The sequence below is a fragment of the Canis lupus genome, chromosome 21, assembly GCF_048164855.1.
Source record: "Canis lupus baileyi chromosome 21, mCanLup2.hap1, whole genome shotgun sequence".
Taxonomy (NCBI): domain Eukaryota; kingdom Metazoa; phylum Chordata; class Mammalia; order Carnivora; family Canidae; genus Canis; species Canis lupus.
Window position 1 is genome coordinate 32,189,056 of NC_132858.1, and position 23,265 is coordinate 32,212,320.

The 23,265-nt window shown below is 39.6% G+C and overlaps 1 protein-coding gene across 1 annotated transcript in view; it reads left to right on the forward strand.

The window, feature by feature from the left end:
• SEMA3D (semaphorin 3D) overlaps positions 1–4,040 on the forward strand; it is a 210,745-nt gene extending 206,705 nt beyond the window's left edge. Inside the window, exon 18 of the mRNA XM_072791321.1 lies at positions 3,666–4,040. Within this exon, the coding sequence (XP_072647422.1) occupies positions 3,666–3,719 (54 nt within the window). The 3' untranslated portion in view covers positions 3,720–4,040. The remainder of the gene's footprint in view (positions 1–3,665) is intronic.
• The last annotated feature ends 19,225 nt before the right edge of the window (positions 4,041–23,265 follow it).

Consider the following 23,265-nt stretch of genomic DNA (forward strand, 5'->3'; position numbering starts at 1 on the left):
ATTTGAAAATACTCATCTGTATCTTTAGCCAAATGAGTATAACTTATTAAAGGAGTTAGCTGAGGTTTTGTTTTTGCTTTAGAAAGACATTTCTTTTAGAGAAAATTATATTTCTTGCCAATTCAGTACATTTGTGAAAGATATATTTCTAATAGGTAACATATAATACCTCCCCAAACATGGTTATCAAATAGCTCATAGAGATATTATACAGAAAAATGTCAGGTTTTGTGGTGTTCTGACAATCTTTAAACATGAGAGTACAGTAAATGTAGAATAAAAGAAAAACATAATTTTATATAGGGCACTCTTAGTAGGACCTTAGTAGGGTCATGTCCAAGTCGTTACTGTAAATAAGGCATAACACAAGATTGAAAATGAAGAAAATTCCAATTGTATTAGTTAGAAAAGTGCATGAGGCATTCTCAAGACAAAAGAAACAAGAGTTTAACATTTGAGAAATAAAAGTATCTATAACCACACAAGTTGTTACCTGCATTAGCAGTGTTTCTAGCCCTGGAAAGTCTTGTCTGGGAAGATGAAGCTGCAAATAACTTCATTGTTTCTTTCAGAAGTTCATATACTTGTCTTTTGTGTGTGTATTGGTACAAACACTCCTCTTGGAGAGTGACCTGATATTCCCAATGAAGTTTAAAATGCACATACACCAAGAACCATCTTTTCACAATTAAGTGCATACCCTTGAGAACCTTCTCCACATGTGCAATAATAGACATTTTCAAAAATAGTTATTGTAGGATTAATTATACTAGAAAAAAAGAGAACAATATGTATGTTCTACACAAGGAGAATGGATAAATTGAAGTACAGTTGATAAATGGATACAGAAGTTTAAATTAAAAAGAGATCTGTGTTCATCAACATAGAAAAATTTCAGAAACAATGTCAAATGAGTAAAATCAAGAAGTGTAGGAATGCAAACAGAATTATATTGGGTATATCAAGTTTAAAGAAGTAAATGATACTGCTTAAGGATGCATACATTCATATGTAAGTAGTAAACATATAAAAAAATCATTTCAGAAAAAGTTAGGAACCAAATTCAAAAACATTTGAGCTACCATTGTTTTAATAATGTTTTATTTTCTTAAAAACATATCTAAACCCAGTGTTACATTTCTATTACACACATTCGTAGGAACTAGTATATTTAAATGTTAATAGTTGACAAAGTTGGGCATTGGATTGCAATTTAAATATATCACTCCCAATACAGTTCAATGTGCTTGAAATATTTCACAATAAAAAGTAAATTAAGGTTCTAAATCTCACAGAACGAATTACTCAAGAGTCAATTTGAAAGAGAGAGGGAAAGAGAAACTAGCATATCGGAACACTAGATACTCAGCCATCATAATAGATGCAGCCTTCCAGGCTTACATTATGGACTTTCTTGGACACCCTGATTATTTTTAAAAAACGTGACAGCTAGGACCTTGGTTGGCCTCAGGGACCCTGGGATAATGTCTAGTTTTCAAAGCCACACCTTATTGTTATGGAAATGCCTAAGGCAACTGGGATATCCAACTATGTGCTTAATATGCCAAAAAGACTCCAAACAGCTGAGTTGGCCTTTCTTGCATTGAACACTGTTCAAGGTTGATATTTAAAATATAGAGTTTCTTCTTTCTGGCTTAAGTATCAAAATTATAAACCGGCTTAGGCTCTTTAGGTAACTGGAGAAGGAAGAGAAATATTTATAACTTGCAAATGTCTTTAAATGATCCCATAGATCATGATTTTCTGTAGGAAAGATTTTATATCAATATAATTTGCCCTTTTAATTTACTATGGATGTTTTCTTTATGTGTAGAGATAGGCCAAAATGTAGCCCAACATTTTACCCTTTACGAATTCTCAATTTTATTGGGGCCTGTTAGTGAGGGGCTAGTATATTTAAATATGTATTGCAAGAGTGTATGGGGGCATATTCAGGGAGTATTCGCTTAGACTACCTAAACCTGGATAAGGAGAGCATGAAACCAATTGACAGGATGGGAGGTTATCATTTAGAATCAGGAAAAGGATTATTTAATGGGCCATATTCCTCTAAGCTTTGAATATATTGAAACAAGTACGATGGGACAGTTATCTTTCAATTACTGAATTGTGTTCTAATTGTAGCCCTCTCATACAGGTCATCTTTACTATTGAAAAACAAACAGAATCCCCTGTTGTGGTTTTGTGTGGTTGATGTGGTTAGTCTGAACACACATCTGGAAGCAGCCTTGGGTGTCAGTGGCCACAAGCAAAGTGAACGATGAGGATCACCTAACTTCCTCCTGTGTGCCAATCACGGGAAGCTGGACAGGACGCCAAGGGCCTGATTATGAGGAATTTTAGGGTTCAGAATGGCTAGGGAGTTAAGCCTGTAGGCAGAGGGGGACATCTTGGTATTTTTAAGCAGAGAGATGACAGAATGAAATTCTCATCAAATTTTCATATAAGAAATAAACACAGAGTGAAAAAATGACCTCTCGATTTCCATGTTTTGCAACTGGGTGGATGAAAGTTTAAAAAAAAAAAGAAGGAAATGGGGCAGCCGGGGTGGCTCAGTGGTTTAGCACCGCCTTCAGCCCAGGGTGTGATCCTGGAGATCGAGTCCCACGTCGGGCTCCCTGCATGGAGCCCGCTTCTCCCTCTGCCTGTGTCTCTGCCTCTCTCTCTCATGAATAAATAAATAAAACCTTTAAAAAAATAAAAAGTAAAAAAAATAAAAAATAAAAAAAAAAAGAAGGAAAGAAAAAAGAAAGGAGGTCCAGCGAGGTCCGTCATGGGCAGTCCCTCTCCGTGGGCGCGGGGACGCCCGTCAAGGTGACCCGTGCCACGCCCTCGCCGAGCCGGCAGGTGCCCCGGGGCCCAGGCTGCAGCGCGAGCCCCCTCGCTGCGACTCCCTCTCTCCCCCCGCCCCGCCGCCCGCCCCGTCGCCCAAGAGGCCTCGGAGGCCGCCGTCGGGGGCTCGGGGGCCGCCAGAGCCACAGCTTTTATCACGGTGCGTTGCTATGTTTGCTCTATTTTATTATCGCGTTAATGTCTTGTGCCCACTACGTAAACTAGACTCTCTCCTCTGTACTATAGGAAAGAAGCCCCTAGCGCCTGGGGCTCAGCACTGCGCTTGCAGGTGGCCGCAGGTGGCTCCAGGTGGCCACAAGTGGGCCCAGGGCCCCTAGCACCTGGGGCTCAGCACTGTGCTTGCAGGTGGCTGCAGGTGGCCAGAGGTGGGCTGGGGGCCCCTAGCACACGGGGCCTCAGCACTGTGCTTGCAGGTGGCTGCAGGTGGCCGCAGGTGGCCGCAAGTGGGCCCAGGGCCCCTAGCGCCAGGGGCTCAGCACTGTGCTTGCAGGTGGCCGCAGGCGGCCGGGTGGGCCTGGGGGCCCGCGTCTGGGGTGGGGGGTGTAGCTGCGAAGCTGCGGCCGGGGCTCGCCGTGTCGGCATCACACACGGGGTCGAGACGGCTCGAAGGACGCCCGTGGGCAGCCTGACACCCAGCCTGGTGCTCAGGCCGCCGACTGCGGGCTGCGGGCGCAAGGCGGGATCCGTGCGTCCTGACCTAGGGACTCATGCACTTCTCTGTACCTTAGTGAGGTATTTCCCAAGTACTAAAAAGCTTACAAAGTTATGAATTTTCCTTATTTCTTCCACAGAAGCCAAACTGCCTGAGAACTACCTCTCTACAGTTAGCCGCGGTTAGTGACTGAAAACGACTTAAACAAGTGTTGTGGAACAACAAGAGTTTCCCTCAAAATTATTGTGATTCTTTAAGGAACTATTAAGAAAAAAAAAATTCCACCAAATGGAAGCATTTTTAGAAATTCCTACACCATGTGCTTCCTTTTAAATCAAATTGGTAAATTGATGAAGGTCTATTTTCATTTTGAATGTTCTCTGTTTTAAACAACAGTTACAAACTCATGTCGTTGGGGCTTTTCTTTGATTCAGGTGGACTCAATGCCACAAAGTACATGATTTAAACTGATAGAGAGAAGGTCCATGTAATCTGTAATGGATGATTTGTTTAAGCACAAGGACTTTGAAGAAATCTTTAAAGAAAACTTGAAAGATTTAAGTTCATAGCATAGTCAAAAATATAGATTTCTAAAAAAATAAGAATATAGATTTCTCTGACAGATATTCTTTGGTAAATGATATTTTATTTTTGCCATAGTTTTGTCCTGTTTGTTTTACACGTAAGAGCATGTAAGTGTTAAACGAAATCTTCTACTAGGCCTTTAGAGTCAAGGGCTAAATAAAAGCAAACCAAAATTTTAACATTGTTCTTTGTCCATTTTCTACCCTGAAAATGTGATTGGATTAGATCTATTGGTTACATTTGATCTCTTACACAGCAAAGGAAATTTCGGTCACTTAGGTACTATTAAGATGCGTTATATAGCAGCGATGTCCACTGTGGCCCAACTGTGGGAGGAGCCGCGGTGCCCACCGACAGGTGATGGATAGAGGATGTGGGCTCTGTATACAGCGGGGTGTCCTCAGCCCTCAGAAAGGACCAATCCCCACCATTTGCTTGGACGTGGAGGGAACTGGAGGGTGTGATGCTGAGTGAAATAAGTCAATCGGAGAAGGACAAACATTATATGGTCTCATTCATCCGGGGATTATAAAAAATAGTGAAAGAGAATAAAGGGGAAAGGAGAGAAAATGAGTGGGAAATATCAGAAAGGGAGACAGCACATGAGAGACTCCTCACTCTGGGAAACGAACTAGGGGTGGTGGAAGGGGAGGAGGGCGGGGGGTGTGGGTGACTAGGTGATGGGCACTGAGGGGGGCACTTGGCGGGATGAGCACTGGGCGTTATGCTATATGTTGGCAAATTGAACTCCAATTAAAAAAATAAAAATAAATTTAAAAAGATGCGTTATATATTTTAAAAGCAAAATACTGGGCAGCCCGATGGCTCAGCGGTTTAGCACCTGCCTTCAGCCCAGGGTGTGATCCTGGAGTCCCAGGATCGAGTCCCACGTGGAGCTCCCTGCATGGAGCCTGCTTCTCCCTCTGCCTGTGCCTCTACTCCCCCTCCCCACCGTGTCTCTCACGAATAAAATAAAATCTTTTTAAAAAATAAAAAAAAAAAAACGAAATAGTGACATATAGGAGTTTTGATTTTAATTTGAACCCAGAATGATGTATGTAATTCGCAGAAGAAATCAAGCTTTCAAGTCCCCATGCCTGAAAAACAAACATTCCTAGCTGTAGCCACATTTAGAACTATTTGCTAAAAAAAAAAAAAAAAAAAAAAAAACTACATTCCCCTCTTTTGGACACAATGTAAATTAAAGCTATTTGTAAATGTATGTATCCAACAGGTTTTTACATATCAGGTATACAAATGATCTAAGTAACAAAAATACAGAAGTACTTATTTCTGGGAATGTAGGGAATTGTTTGAGACTTCCACGATACAGCTGTGTATCTGAGGAACCTACAAAGGAGCTCGGCGCCACACACATTGAGACAAGTGTCCTTTGTTTTCCGCTTTATCTTCCCAAGAGAGCAACCAACACGGAGAAGTGGTTTGCGGGTCTCTTGCCAAGCTGGCAACCTGGATCGGGTTCCAGTTCATTCCTCTTTAGTGTCAATGTGATGGTGTGAGGGGACCAAAAGGAAGATAGAAGTTGTCCTCTTCTTGTCTTACTGGAGCGAGGGAGGAGTATAGGTAAGCGGAAGGAATCCGTAGCAGTGAAGTAGTAGGACTGTGTGTCTTGAGTTAAAGACAACCTCTATAGAAATTTAGAAAAAGAAAAACTGGGCTCAATTCCAAATTTACCATGGGCAAGCCGGTGAGAGAGGGTCGCTGGGGAGAATATTCCTAAGAGGACACCTCAGAGGTAAGAGGGGAAAAAGGCTGAACCGACCTAGCAGGACTCTGGGGGAGGGCGGGCCGGGGTCACCGAATGACATGAGGGGGGGTGCAGGATGAGGACGCGCTGGGGTCCCAGGGTGGTGGGAGAGTCTCGATGAACGGACTCGACCGGATTCTTAGGAAACCCGGCGTTGCGGGGCCTGCAGGATGGACACTGAAGCCCGAGGTCAGAGTGTGGTCGGGAAGAGGGCCTGGGGGAGCTTGTCAGAAAGAGGCTTGTCAGTCCGACGTCCCGGGGTTCAGGGCGGGTAGGGACGGGGGATGGAGAGCAGGTGTGTGGCCCGAAGTCCCGGTCGAGGCTGGGAGGCCGAGGGAGAGCCACGGGCCGCTGCCGGGCTCGGCGAGGGCGCGGGCGGCCTGGAGGCGAGGGCGGAGCGCAGACGGCGGCCCTGCCCGCCCCGCGACCGCCCCGCGACGGCCGGTGCTCAGCCGCGGACTCCGCCGGCCCGAGCCTCCTCGCCGAGGTTTCCGGGGCGGGGGCTGCCTGGGGCGGCCCCGGCGGCTGCCCTCGCGGGGCGATCCTTCCCCCTCCTTCCCCGTGGGCGCCGCTGCGGAGCTGGGCCCGCGCCCTGGCACCGCAGCGCAGCGCAGCGCAGGTTTCGCACCTGCGGACTTCAGATCCCGGGTCTCGCTGTCGGCTTGCTGCTGTGTTCATTTTTAGTGAAATACACTTACGTGGGCTTTCCCAAGGTATTGGCCACAATTTGAAAGGTAGCTTCTTGGGGAAAATGTGATTTGAGTTTCAGACTTTGGAACACAACAAAACTGGGAGTTACTACGCCAGCAATTATTGTGCGTATCCAGCGCGCGGGCTGCCTCGCAGACGTGGCCTCGCTTAATGCCCGCGGCTGCACTTAGACTTAGGAATTATTATCCACAGTTTTCAGAAGAAGCTGAGACTGGGCAGAGAATAAATGTGTGACCTAATGTCCAGACAGATGTTATAAAGCCAACAAGTGGCAGAACCAAGAGTCACATCCTGGCTGTTTGATTCTGAATTCCAAGTGGTTAATAACAGCAATCCTGACTCTTGGCCCGCTTGTAAATTAGAAATGTCTCTAATGAGTGTTCTCCTTACTGCTGTACGGAGGTTTAGTTTTGTTTCTGTTTATTAATAGCTAATCATTATGGAAGTTAATATTTACGTAATGCAACCTGTATGCAATTCTTTTAATGACCTAATAAAGTAAATGCTAATTTAATCTATATTTCCTAATGAAAAGATGCGGAATTCCAGAGATTAAATGAACTTTCCAGCGATATTTTATTTCACTCATACTAACATAGACATACTTTGTGCCAGTTCTAAATGCTCTAGAAATATTAATTCATTTAATTCCCACAGCTTCCTGTGAAACCAGTACTGTTTTCATCCAGACTTTACAAATGAGGAAACTGAGTCACCATGAGAATAAATTACTTGCACGAGGCCACATGCAGGCAGACACTGTGTTTGAACCCAAGTTGGTTGGCTCTGAATCGTTCTGTGTTGCAGCTGCAAATTGATAAAAGCAAGCACTGATTCTCAAGGGTAGCCCATAAACCCTGTTCTAGAAGCAGCCATATGTTACATTATCACAGTCAAGAAATTATACTTAGGATGACTCTTAGATGACAATAATAGAACATTTATAGTAATTTTCCATGTTGCCATGTAAGAATTATTAACCATTTGTTCTCTTTCGCCTGAGGTGATGTCTCATTCTTACGATTTTCCAAACTAATATATTCCTGTAGAGTTAGAAAACACAATCATGGAGTTAGAAGATGGTGTGGAATGAACTGGGTGGTAGTTGTGGCACCAAGTTCAATTATGTACTTTAATAAAATCAGTCAATAGCATTCTAGTTATTCATTCACATTCATAAAATTGAAGACCTCCCTTTTAGAGATATTTAGTTGCTTTTGTGTTTTTGCATTAGCCTGTCAGCTAAAAAAATTGTGGTTTCCAGAGTATCAAATAAATCTCAAATTAAGGCTCTTTGCTGAATCTGAAAGGGTCTGTTGGTCAGAAGTTACCGCTCTTCTGCGTAGAAGTAAAGAGTGATGCTGTCTGTACAACGTAATGACCTATGGCTCCATTTACAAGGCATGTTAGACAGAAAGCCGCTTCTGGAGGCTCAGAGGACTCAATTCCATTTTTTCTTTTTGGTGCAGATTGCTTTCTCTCCAGAGAGGCGAGTCTGTGATTGGGACATTTGTCAGGTAACACTACCAGGAGACGCAGCTGTGCTTCACTCCAGAACCGCATCTGCGTGTTCTATGCTGACCAAGGTACAGGACTGATTGCACACAGAAGAGTAGATTCCAATAGGAAGTTGCAGGCAGTTACTAGCATGGGTATTTATAAAAGCAGTGAACTACAGAGAACGCCTGTCTTAAGACTGACTAGGAGCAGAAATAGAAAAAAATAAAAATAAAAGGTAAAGGGAGTAGGGATTAGTGATATTCCAATTTATAAATGTCTGGTGAGTAGAAGCCTGGCATCACTCCACCAATATTCTTATCTCAAATTGTGTCCTATTAAATTTTTTTTATTTTAGACATATTTATTATATGAACACATTGTAGATTAATATATACTATATAACCATCCAATATTATAAGAAAGTGGAGCAACACAGGTTTATTAAACTGTATCTTTTCTTCACTCTCAGACCTCTTTGTGGAAATTTCCATGTCATTGTTGAAGTGCAGAGATCCCTAAACCAATAGGATCAGACATATTCCATTAGAACAATAATCTCTTTATAAACAGGGTCTAAATTCTTCAGATGTGTGTGTGTGTGTTTGTGCCTGTGTAGACAACTTTTACTCATCATTCAGACTTTTTCTGTTTTGAAGATCTCTGAGGTAAGAAATTAATCTGGCTGGGCAAAAGAAGCAAGAAGTGCATGGGAAAGTATGTTGTTGTTGTTTATAAAGATCTCAGTATGCTAGGAGTTTGACAGAGATTTATTTCTTGCTCTTTCTGGAATCATCTCCCATATGATTTCTATCATTTCTTTTCGCCTAGGAGAACTTTTACAATACACTTCCTGGCTGTGTCTCCACAATTTAGCCTGTCAGAAATGTTCAACCATATACTCATTTGACCTAACACATACCTCTCCTGGGTAGATTTGAACCCATGCACTGAGGAGTGGGTATCAAGTACATGTGTAGTTGTGCATTATAACCATTTGTAGACACACACAGTGTGTCCACATCTAACAGATGTTAAGAGATTGTGATCCATCGAGAATTAAGAGAAGCAAAGTGAAGAAGTGAAGGCTGGTGAAAAGAGCAATGAGAGTGGGATAAGACTAAAAGGAAGGTTGAATCAGTAACCCCAACAGTAGTAGAGCTTACAGTAGGAAATTGACATGAGAACTGAGTGAAAGTCTTGAAAGAAAGCAAAGAAAGGCCGAAAAGGTGGCACTCAATTTCTGAGATTGATTTGGAAGTGATAGAAAAACATCTGAAGCTGGGATTTTCGACAGGGAGAATTATATGAACTGCGGTGGAGTTGTGGTCAGCAAAGGTTTTTGCTCCAGGGGAAGAAGTAATCCTCAGCTGGAGGGACCCAGTAAGAACAGGGATGAAAGCCACTATGTAAAGAAAAGGCTGGTATTTCTTACATCCAGGGGACAGCGGCTGGGGGATTACGTTGAAGGCAAGAAAGCATGAAGGACAGAGCTAAAGCCGTTGGGTGAGTGGAGACCTCATTCCTCCCCCTTCATCACCGAAGATCGAGACTCTCTGTTTTAAGGTAACCAAAGTGAAACATCCCTAGGAAATCTTCCTAGCACTGATCTTTTTTTTTTTTTTTCAAAATAACATAAGTTCTGGTAAAGAGTCTACTCTTTCCCAGGTATAGTTGACAGTCGTCTTGACACCTTAATACACTGCATTACAAACTCTCCTCTGACCAAAGAACCATTGCTTCTACTCATCTGCCATGATGTTCAGCATCTCTACTTTTAGAAATGTAGGTTTTGTATTTTCTAAGTATGAGGCCATTTATCTCCTTTAAAAAAATTTATCTTTTATTTCTCAAAGGAAAAAACTTGACCAGGTCCAAATTTCTTCCACCTCCCTCTTATCTCTATTACACCTGCACCTTTTCTTAGGCCTTTAACTGTACCTTAGTATTCAAGGTAACCTGTCCACTTGTACTCTTGGGTCTCATCCATTTCCGTCTTCACCAAGGACTCATTACATCAGTTCTTCTTCTTTTCCCTATTTTCAACATCACTTCTTCCTCAGTTTTATTCTCTGGTCATATCTCTTCCAATCTCTTCTTGTATAGTCGTGCTTAAAGGTAAAGTTACTACAATTTCTGCATCTATTTCTTCTCCTTCCCCATATTTCCCAAATCACCAAGAACTGGCATTTTGCTAAGATAACCAGTGACCCAAAGGTGACCATACTTTTTACTCTTCTCTTATTTGATCTACCACCTCCGGCACTGATAACTGACATCAAATTAATTTCATCTTTGCTACTTTACATGAGTCTCTTTTGGTTCTTGCTTCTACTATGCCATTCTTCTTAAAGTCTTTTCCAGCTTCTTATCTTGTGTAGTTCTTAAATTATTACATACCTCAGGGAAGACTCTCATTTATCTGAAGCCATATCACTTCGGTTCACATCCATGCTCTATAATTTGAGAACTGTTTGACTTGAGGAAGGTTATGTATCCTTTCTGTGGCCCACCTGTAAATTGAGGATAACACCAATATCATGACATAATGCAATGTAAGGATTCACTGTGACTATAATTTTCCATGGGCAATTTATTTTATGCTTTCAGCTCTACCTGCCATTTCTACTCTTAAGATTCCCAAATAGGCATCTGTACTAAGATTCTTCTCCTAAACTCTTATGCTAAAATTTCTGTTAGCTGTCACTTTCAGGATTTACCATTCATCTCAAAGCAACAGAAGCATATCTGAACATGTGACCTCGTATTGTTTGCTTTGGCCAATGGCAACATCCAAAATTTTCCCTCTCTCCATTTTGGTCCCAAATCTGACATCAGGGGTCATTCATTTATTTTGGTTAATTCTTTTTTTTAAAGATTTTATTCATTTATTCATGAAAGACACAGAGAGAGAGAGAGAGAGAGAGAGGCAGAGACACAGGCTGAGGGAGAAGCAGACTCCCCGCAGGGAGCCCAATGTGGGACTCGACCCCGGGCCTCCAGGATCACGCCCTGGGCTGAAGGCAGACACTCAACCGCTGAGCCACCCAGGAGCCCCATGGGTAATTTTTTTGAGGGCTGTTATTCTGTTTTTTCATACTGTCTACGGGGTCTTGAACAATTCTTAACACAAAGTCAGTAACTCAAATATTCGTTGAATGAATAACATGTAAATGTATGTAAACAGGGATTAGAATGTATGGCAGCATTATTTATTACAGTACAAGTATAATTTCTGAAGAAATAGAATAAATTAGGTGAATTTCAATGCACAGAAAGAAGAAAAAGAGTATTAGAGGCTGGAGCTGGTTAGGGCACTTCCCCTCTGGATTTCTGTGTCCTATGAAGGGGCCTTACCTAAGTGAAAGAGGAGAAGTGGCAGGGTAGGAAGTAGCTTGAGTCAAGAGTCCCTGGTCAAGGGGAGCTTAAAAATAAATAAATCAAGAAAGAAGGGTTACATGGGAGGTTACCAAAGCAGACCTTACCTTCCTTCGATCTAGTGAAGAGTTCTAGTTTCCCTTCTCTGTCTCACATGTCCTGTGTACAAATATGTTGACAAACCTTTCTATGCCTAGGATGGTTTTAGCACAGACAGTCTTACCTATTGGGAAACCTCTTAGTCCTAAGTAAACCAGGATGCTTGGTCACGCTGTGTACAAACTGCTATATCCTGAAGCATACTATCATTTGCAAATTAAGAGTGTTAATTTAGTGTTCATCTATTGTTCACTAAAACTATGACAAACTCCGATTACTTGGAAGATCCTGATCCTGTTCAGTTCTTGAGGACACAAAGATGAGTTTGATATTGCCTTTCTCCTCAAAGAGCTCTGTGTCATGTCTCAAATAGCTTATACTTCACATTATTTTTATAAGTATGTATAGAGTCAGGATGGAAATTCACAACATTAGGAATTTCTGATATAGATTATTTTTTTTATTAAAGACCTTATTTTTTAGAGGAGTTGAGGGCTTACAATAAAATGCAGAGGAAGGCACAGAGGCCTCCCAGGTACTCTCTGCCCTTACACGTGCACAGCCTCTCCTGTTACCAACATCACTCATCAGAAGGGTGTGTTTTTCATCAACGATGAATCTACATCACAATCACCCAAAGTCCATAGCTTTCCTTAGGGTTCGCTCTTGGTTACATACATTCTATGGGTTTTGACAAATGTATACCGATCGGCATATTCCATAGAGCATTTTCTCTGCCCTGAAATCTCCTGTGTTCTGCTTCTTCTCTTCTCTCCACCACCCACTACCCCCAGCAACCACTGATATTTTCACTGTCTCCGTAGTTTTGCCTTTTCCAGAATGCCATCTAGTTGGACTCATGCTATAGCCTTCTTAGATTGGCTTTTTTCACTTAATAACATACACTTAAGTTTCTTCCATGTATGTCATGGCTTGATAGTCACTTTCTTTTCAGTGCTGAATAATATCCCATTGTCTGGATGTACCAGAGTTTACTTATCTGTCACCTACTGAAGGACATCTTGCTTGCTTTCACATTTTGGCAGTTATCTACAAAGCTGCTATAAACATCTGTGTGCAGATTTTTGTGTGGCTATGAGTTTTCAGCTCCTTTGGGTAAATACCAAGAAGAGCATTTGTTGGATCATATGATAAAAATAAATTTAGTTTTGTAAGAAACCACTAAACTGTCTTCCAAAGTGGCTGTACCATTCTGCATTCCCACCAGTAATGAGTGAGAGTTCCTGTTTCCCCATATCTCCACCAGTATTTGGTGTTGTCTGTGTTCCAGATTTTGGCCATTCTAATAGGTGTGTAGTAGTATCTTTTTGTTGGATTCTTTATAGGGCTGAAAACCAAAGTCTGATTCCAGAGAAAGGGAATCTTAAAGGCTAGGGCTATTTTAAAATTGTCCTTAGATGGGAGAGTTAAAAAAAACTTGAAGAAAGAAAGGTCTTGACAATGTAGAGAGGAAAACACATGCTGAGGACCGATGTACCTGGAGACGGAAGAAAAAAGCATCAGTTTCCTTGTATACTGCATGGTATCAGGTTTTTCAAGGACCCAGAAACCCATACCTCTGAGTTACAAGAAAGAAAAAGAAGTAGGTTCCTTTCATGTACAGGTAAACTTCCATTGGAATTTGATATATTTTTTTCTAGAATAAGTGTTTATGATAATAGAATCAAAATTTTTTTTTTTTTTTAAGACAAACCATGAGGGACTCCTGACTCTGGGAAACAAAAGGCTGCAGAAGGGGAGGTGGGTGGGGGGATGGGGTGACTGGGTGACAGGCACTGAAGAGGGCACTTGAGGGGGTGAGCACTTGGGTGTCGTATTATATGTTGGCAAATTAAACTTAAATTAAAAATTATTTTTTATAATAAATAGTCATAAATACATTCACTGTGAAAATATAATGACAATGTACAAGATGGGTAAATTAAACCAAATTTTATCTTGGTTTAAAAATAACAGCTCTTAGTAATGGCAATAATCAGATTTTATTATCTAAGTTATCTTCAGTTTGGTAAAAGTATTCTTATTGTTCAGTTTACCACATAGCTTATTAAGACCTCCAGAGGATTCTGTAAGTCCTTCACATAAAAACATTATTATTTTCCCCGTTGACTCAATCCTTAAAAGTTACATTTCCACCCTAATCTTATTTACTGAGCTAAGTGCTCCTATAATAGGCTTTATCACTGATACCTTTTTCTAATAAAATAGTAATGTTCTGTATTTATTGAAATGTTTAACTTGATTAACAACAAAAGTGCATATTTATAGGAGAGGCCTCAATCAATTCTTTATTCAGCATATGCAGTAGATACATAAACATTAGATTCAGATTGAATTTGCAGTTACAGCAATGAAGGGAAACATGATAGGCCAACTTGAACTACTTGACTATATTTTGCTATAGTAAAAGATTTAAACAAAATCATCCAACTTATATTGATTCCTATCAGTCTTATATCATTTGATTTATACCAAAGGCATACATATGTATTTGGCAAGATAGTTAAGTATAAACAAAGAATAAAACACAGCAGCTTCGACAGTTTAGGATTATACACTGGACTACGAATTCAGTAGACAATAAAACAAGTCTTTAATATATTCTAAAATAATAAAGAGACAATACAATTTTATACAAAGATGTAGGTTTAAAAAAAAAAGATGTAGGTTTAATGATCATCTAGTAGCGGTATGTACACATATTTGAAGTGTGCAATGTAGCAGGAAAGAAGCCTGGAAACCAGAGTCTTGGATACTATTCTGGGAATTGACACTAACAGATTATGGACACATCACTTTGATTTTCTCTGCCAGATTTCTTTTGTGAAAATGATAAAGTTGGTATAGATGTGTTTCCCAAATAGTGCTTTTTGAACTATTTTAATAGGTACGTTGTTAAAAAAAAGGAGTTGATTGATCACATATATTTGGGAAATACTTTTTTTTAAATTTGCCATGCATATTTGTAAATGAAAGACTCTAAATAAATTAAAGCTGCAATTTACTTTTTTGGGGAGAGCAATGTGTTTAACAAGGCTAACTGAACTTGGATCCCATTTTTTATGTCAGTTTTACGCACAGTTAGAAGCTACTTTCCAAAGTCTTTCTCATTTTTTAAAGTCCATACATAATTGTATCTCAGAAAGCATTTAAATAACATGGCAGCTAAAAAGAAATCAGTCTTTATCAATTTCATCTAAACTAGTGAGCAGTGGCAGAAATAAAGATGTTAAAGTATTCCACTTTTACTAGACACTGATGGATGCAGAAAGTATGGACTTATTTCACTTGTAAAATACATTTTTTTGAGCACAACATTTTTGAGCTTTCATTCCTTTGCTCTGCATTCATTGCAGTCAAGTGTCAGTGATAAGGATTTTCTGGGTGAGAGGAGGAAGGCAGTCTGAAGAATAATATCAGATTAATTTCTACTGATGAAATCATTCCTTATGAGCAGGTCTGTAAACTGGCTAAATGGTCATCTCTTAGCTAGTCTACATAGCTGGGCTGTACGTACAGCAGGAGGCAGCCTGAGACCTCCTCTACTGAAGGGTACTGGGAACATCTTTAAGTCTATTTACTACACCATCTGTTTCCCTCTCATTTGGAAAGGGAAAAGTCTGAGTTTTGGGTTGATAAAATTTTGCAGAAATTACAACCATTTGCATGTTAAAAAATTATACATATTATGGAAAATATACCTTTTTGCTTTCAGTCTTTAGAAATCACATACATTTCTCCATATAAGAGTGAAATGGCTACTACCCAAACCAACTGCCCTTCCCTCCCTGCTGTCCCATGGAAATTACCAACAGGATACACATGTAAGGAAAAGCTACATCATTGCAGAAAACTAAAGTCTATTATTGAAGACTCCTAGAAATTTGAGTCTTTGTTATATCTAGACAGCTGGGATAAGTTTAAAGAATAGCATGGAAAAAAACACTTGGGATTTCCCCTCATATTATTGCATTTTGGAGGTAAACGGGATACAAGCCCAGTAATATCTCTTAGACAAAATGAAAACCACAAGGTGGAAGTTAAAGTGCATGGGATCGTTGATCTAACAATGAGATACTTGGGGGCTATCCTATGAATTGTGTAGCCAAACCTGGGCAGAGTGCAGATACCTATAACACACATTTACGCCATAGGACAGCTTCATAGGAGCAGATCTGCATGGTGTATACAGTAATCAGTGACAGGTTGGAAGTTAAATACAATTTGTTGAATAAAAGGACAATAAAACACAGAATGGATATACAGCTGCGTCTTGAATAACGCAGGTTTGAATTGTGTGGGTTTGAACTATATGTGAATTTTTTACAGTAATCCTGTAAGTGTATTTTCTCTCCCTTATGATTTTCTTAATAAAATGTTCTTTTCTCTAGCTTACTTTATTTTAAGGGTACAATACGAGATATGTGTTAATTGACTTTGTTATCATTAAGACCTTCTTCCAGTTAATAAATAGTAGGCTGTTGGTAGTTAAGTTTTGGGGGAGTCATAAGTTATTCTTGGATTTTCAACTATGCAAGGGGTCAGTGTCCCTAACTTCTGTGTTCTTTAAGCATCAACTAAATTTTGTGAAGAGAACCCACCCAGGGGGTGGGTGAGTAGGAGGTGAATCTAGCCTGCATATCTAGTGCCAAGATGTAGGTCTTACTAAGTGGGATATACATCCACCTAGATGAAGGGAAACAATTTTACCCCAAAAAAGTTTCATCTGTCCAGAGACACAAAAGTCAGAATAAGCTAGTATGAGGCCTAAGAAAAATATATTGAAAGTGAAGTTTTCATAGATCATATTGATGCTTCCTATGCAATGATCCACGGCATGTGCAGTACCAGAAACTCAACTGCATACCCCTTCAGCATCCCTTAAGATATGGGGTGGCCTGGAATCCCAGGGGTCAGTCTTTTCCAGCTCAAGAAACCACATCTGTTTATCCCTGCTTGCTAAACATTTTGGAGGCCTACTGTGCCATGAAAAAGGTATGGAAGCACTTGGCTTGAACAATCCACTTAGCAGACTACTACTTATCATTTTCCAATGGGCATGATCAGTTCTGGAGAACAGCTGAACACAGGAGCTAAGGGCCTGCCTGTATCCTACGTTTCTCTACAGTACAATATCTTTAGCAACAGCCTACCAATTTTAGTCTCTGTCCTATTAACATGCAGTTCTTTAGAACCCCTAGCATCTTAAGCCATAGGATCACAAATTTTCAGGGGTCTTCATCATTATTAGCTCGAGACTTAATAATAATAATAATAATTAATAATAATAGTAATAACAAATAATTAGTTAATTAAATGCACTGTTTGAGTGAATATGTGTTATGAGAATGTGCTAAGATAAAGATTAACACTAAAAAAAAAGTGCATGAGTGAAGTAGGTCTCAAAAGTATATAGCTCAGCTCAGTTCTCTGTGTCTTGAGTATCTCTAGTAAGTTTCTTACTGCATAGTCAGTGTGGTCAAGTTGAAAATAGTCAATTTTTCTGCTGGGGCCATTGCAAATGTCAACCAACCATTTACATTTTTAATAGCTCCTCATCTTTTTCTCTTACTCTGTAGGTCCTTTACTGAGACCCGACATTTTCAGATTTTTTTTCTATCTTTCTGACAAATCCAACCATCCTATTCTCAATTTTTACTTTAATTATTTTCTTTAATTATTTTAATTATTTTCTTCTATTATAATTTCTAAATAGAGTATTTCCTATTGGAGTTTCAGGTTTAAATCTTTATAGGGGGGAGAGAAGAAAATAAAACTAAACAAAAAGCTGGTAGGGACTTCATAGCTACTTCCGTGGTCATCACAATTACCCTTCCTCTTTGTTTCCTTCAGAAACTCTGTTTTCTAGCAAATTTCTCATTTTAGCCCTGATATATACCCTGTGCTCTTCATTAAAGTCTTCTGAATATTCTTATCCTCTATCTTTTCCCCCTCTCCTCTTCAGCAATTGCACTGGTACTGACCCTGAACTCCTTATTTAGCAGCCTTCATCCTGAATCCTTAAAGGGATCATCTTCCTTGAATCAGAATTAAGACACGTGGCTTAACAACATTTCTACAATTGTGATGGCGAACCAGTTCATGGCAGCAAACAGGAGAAACACTGTGGGTAACTTCAGCAAAAAGGGAATGAATAAATTGAAAAGACATTGGGGAGCTTGTAGGATTGATAAAGCTCAATAAATTGCCTAGAAGTAGGAGAAAGGCTACCTGCCCCCACTTAAATTTTCACAGATGGTGCAGAGGTCTGCTATGCCTTATTTTGGGATTTTTTTTTTTTGAGATAGAAGTTACATTCAGATTTTTTATAAGCAAATCCTAGATATAAATTCATTATTTCACTGTTGTTCTCTTCTTACTAATCTACTCTCTCTCTCTGTTCTGCTCCATTTTGTGGGTTATTATTGCTTGGTTTTCCAATTTATTGTAATATACCCAGCATAGTGCTTGACACTTAACAGATGTTCAATTAATGCAACTCTCACTTTTTCTTATAGTTTTCATGGGAATACATCTTTTCCCCAGGTTTTCTCCCCCTTGTCTGTTCTACCAAAATCTCCCCCTTGTCTGGTCTACCAAAATACTTTTATTTTCCCTCCACACTTCACTCTGTATATAATCTGGGCTGACATTATTCACAATTATGAGCTTCATCATATTTGTCATTTAAAGACAATGTCAACTTTGGCTGCCCTACAAAATACAAATGGCCCAGTGACTATATATCAAAACAAATGTTAGGCCAATTGTTCAGAAAAGCTATCAAATCCATAATTCTGTTTTCTGAATGTGGTGTTATTCCAATATTTACTCCTGAAGTGAGAAGCCCCCACTAATTAAACCCAATGTCTTTTCCTCCCACACATCTCTATACTGATACCCTTGTCCAAATTCTATATTAGGAAAGAAGACAGAGGGCAGAGGTAAAAGCCTGTTTCTAAGTTTTCAAACTTTTCCTCTGAATTCCCTTGAGAACTAGGGCTCAAAATTATATAGATGCTGTTCCCCTGAAGATAAAAGGAGGTACTGTTACTCCACATGGTGAATAAATCATAGTAGATCTAAGACACAGAATAAGATGAGCATTAGCAAGAGACCAGAGAGCAAGTTTGGATAATAAGGATTAGCCAATTGCTCCCTGATGTCAGACCAAGATCCAGTAGAAATAATCATTCTGGCATCTGACAGGGGGAGTCAAAGGTCAGGATTTAATGTCACCATACTCTGATTTCCTAACTTCATTGAGCAGGTGCTTAATAAAGCATGATTATTTGTTATGTTTAAAGAGTTCAGAGCAAAGTAAGATGGAGAGTGATTACCAGCTCTGCTGAGAACACTGTAACCTTTTTGTTAATGACAATTATGTTGAGGTCGTTAGTTTGTCAGAGTTTATTTCTTTCCCTCGAAGCATGGAATGCAAAAATATTATATTACATGAAACTACCAATGTCACTGATGAGTCTCCAGTGATTATAAAGAAGAAGAAAGAATTTAAGGCCCCGAATGACTGGTGGTTAGATAAAGATGTGTCTTACTGAGGCTTCTAAGCACAAAGGTTATGTAAAGCTGGCAGAAATTTTCACACAACCACCATAAATTATTTGTAGAAAGGAGAGAAAGAGCAAGCGTGAGTGAGAGAGAGATCTTTTCACAGCAAGTGTAATTAATGCGGACTGTAAGGTTTCAGTTAGAACGTCCGTAAACATAATGAACATAACATCAGGAGTTTAAAACGTGGCTTTGTAGGCCCATTTCCTTCTCCCTCTCTCTCACTTTCTTTTTGTTCTTAGAAGTCATTTAAGTCAACAAATTTAGCGTTTAAACTAGAAAGGGCAGAGGTTCAGGAATCAAAACAACTGCATGGGTTTGAATCCCGGGTTCCCCACTTAATGAGGCAACCTTGTTGGGCATATTTCTTAACCTCTTTGTGTCTCTGTTACTTTGAGATAATAGTACACAGTTATGAGAATTAACAGCGACGATCTCTGTAAAAGAAATACTTGTTGAAAGCTTAACCAACACTCAAGCGCACTCATCGCCATGCCTCCTGGTATTGATGCCCTGGTTTATTTCCCTTTCACCTTGACTCTGTGACTCACTTTAAACAGCAGCATGTAGGAGAAATGACACTGTACAAGTCTCAGATCTAAGCCTTAAGAAGGCCTGGAAGTTTCTATCTTTGAGTCTTCGGAAGCCCTGAACCACCATGCACTAAGTGGCTACTGTGTTAGGGAGACCACGTGGAGAGACCACATGGAGAGAGCACTGATGGAGGGACAGGGCCTGAGAGCACCTGGAGGAGACAGAGGACTCGCCATCCCAGGATCCCAGCTCAGCCCAGCCTTTTAGCTCTTCCAGCCAGGGAGCCAGACCTGTGACATGGCCACAACTGATGTTCTAGCCTTAGTGGCTCTCTAGTGTCATCAGCGTGAGAGACATAAAGCAAGACCAGAAAATGACTACGAGGTCAACTCAAAGAATTATGAGATATAATAAATTATTGTTATGTTAAAGCAGTAATTTGGGGGAAAATAGTTACTTATGTAGTAGAGAAAAGAAAGAAGCAATAAGGAAAATGTGGAGCTGTTCTCTTCAGTATGGTAGCCACTAGCCACAAGTAGTTATTTACACTTGAAACGTGGTAGTATGCTGGACAAACTGAGTTTTAAATTTTATGTACTCTGACTCATCTAAATATAAATTTACATTTGCTAAAACAATATAAAATAGTTGTTCATTGTTTTTGTAGGCAGACATTCCACTTTAACTGTTTGTGTTGTCTACAGTATTGTTATCGGATTGTAGAGTTGTCGGGCACCTGTGTCTTTAACATACTAAACATAAAAATACTACCAGAAAACATGCTACCAGAAAAAGATTGTAATATATGTTAATTTTTATATCAGTGACTTATTGAAATGATAATGTTTGGATATATTGGGCTACATAAAATGAAATGTATTATTAATACTGATTTCACCTATTTCCTTGTACTTTTTGAAATTTGACTTTTAGAAAAATTAAAATTACATGTGTTTGCATTGTATTTCTATCCAATGGAACTGTTAAAAATATTAAATGTAGAATTGCTTCTAGAGCAGACTTTGTTTTTTATTTTATTTTATTTATATTTTATTATTTTAATTTTTTAAGATTTTATTTATTTATGAGAGACACAGAGAGAGAGAGAGAGAGGCAGAGACACAGGCAGAGGGAGAAGCAGGATCCATGCAGGGAGCCCGATGTGGGACTCGATCCTGGGACTCCAGGAACACACCCTGGACCAAAGGCAGGCGCCAAACCGTTGAGCCACCCAGGGATCCCCCAGACTTCGTATTTTAGAACAGTTTTTTAGAATAGTTTTAGATCCCATATATCCCACGCCCAATTTCCACTATTAACATTTATATTAGGATGGTTCATTTATTACAATGAATGACTAATAGTGATATATTGTCATTAACTAGACTCCATTCTTTTTTTTAAATTTTTTTAAAAATTTATTTATGATAGGCACACAGTGATAGAGAGAGGGGCAGAGACACAGGCAGAGGGAGAAGCAGGCTCCATGCACCAGGAGCCCGACGTGGGATTCGATCCTGGATCTCCAGGATTGCGCCCTGGGCCAAAGGCAGGCGCTAAACCGCTGCGCCACCCAGCGATCCCGACTCCATTCTTTATTAAGATTATCTTAGTTATATAATGTCCTTTATAGTCTAGCATCCTATCTGGGATACCATATTTCATTTACTTGTTGTACCTTCTTAGACTCTTCTTGGTTGTCACTGTTTCTCAAACATTCTTTGTTTTTGTTTTATTTTTTTTAATGATCTTTTATTTATGACAGAGAGAGAGAGGCAGAAGGAGGAGAAGCAAGCTCCATGCAAGGAGCCCAATGTGGGACTCAATCAGGGGACTCCAGGATCATGCCCTGAGCCAAAGGCAGATGCTCAACTGCTGAGCCACCCAGGCATCCCCCATTCTATTTTTGATGATTATAGTGATCATCCATTTAATGGTGGCCCTTAAAATATATTTCCATGTCCCAATCCCCAATGCCTGTGAATGTGACTTTCTTTGGAAATAGGTTTTTTTATATGTAATTAATATGTAATTAATTTAAGGGTCTTCAAATGAGATTGTCTTTGATTATGGGGGTGAGCTTTCAATCCTGAGAACTTAATGATATGGTTTCAAAACACAGAGCACATACGTATGCTGCATGACATCTCTTCAGACCTAAAATATCTGGAGTTGTCCTTTTACAAGCATCAATCTATCTTACACTCTGCAGCCAGGGAAGAAAATGATAAATGTCCTTTTCCAATTGGATACGTATCCAATGATAAGTGACAAATAAAGGAGAAGAAATGTGATCACAGAGGTGGGAATGATGCATCTACAAGCACAAGAATGGCAACAAGCACTAGAAACTTGAAGACTCAAGAATCGATCTCTCCCAGAACCTCTGCAAGGAGCACAGCCCTACCAACACATTTGGAAAACAATGACGTCGGAACTTTTGGTAATACTGGTCGGGTATTTTATCCATTGCTTCCTATTGGAATTTGCCTGGTATTTTTTCTCATAGTTAGACTGAGGATATGCATTCTTGGAAGGAAGATCTCAGAAATTAAGAGCCGTTTTCTCCTATCGCATCAAATGTACATGCTCTCAATATGATTTACCACTGTTGATGTTGACGTTGATCCTCTGGGTCCGAAAGTGTTTCTCTACTATGAAGTTACTCTCCCCACCCCCTTTGGTCATACTGTAACCTTTGGGAGGAATTTTGACAATTCTAACTAAAACTTACAATCAACTGGAAAAGAGGAAATAGCCAGGAAAGCTTCTGAGAGAGAACATAGACACTGGTGACTACTGGTCAAGGAGAAAAACAGATCAATAGCAATAACAGTGCAGAACTGATAGGGCCATGTGAGAAAATGAGGTGGGAGTTTGACTCCTCTGAGATAAGAAGAAATAAACACAGGAGAGTTACAGAAACAAAAAATAGTGACTAAGTAATGCAAAGGAAAGTTAAAGACCTCATAGATAAAGGCCTTTTCTTAAGAAAGTAAAATTCAATTCAATTAAACAAATGTTGAGACTTAGGGTATACCAGACACTGAACTTGGACCCTTAAGAATCCAAATTTAGCAAGATTTAGTTTCTGTCTTAAGATATTTACCATTTGAAAATGAAGGAGATCATATGAATAAGGTATAAAAATAAATATAGCAATGTAGGGATATTTTTAAAGGGCAATAGAAAAGTAGCATTCACATCCATCTAAAACTCAGGAAGGTTTCCAAAGATCAGCTGGTATTTGAGAGAAAAACCACTAAACCACAAAAACTGACATGGTAGCATGACCTAAAAATAATTGTCAAAATAGTTCTCAACTTTGCAGGTTCTGAAATGCTATTTGTCACTGACCCAGAATTGATTAGACTTGGGGATGGAATTCAAGCCAAGAAAAATCATAAAAATATAAACCAGAATGAAAAGTATTAATTATTTTGGTAACTAAAACTATCAGACAAGCTCCATGTGGAGAAATTATATGAAAAATTTAAGTGATAAAAGATTGTTTGATGACCTTGAATGGGAGAGCAGGGTATTAGTTATTTACATGGATTCTGTGTGTAAAGGCATT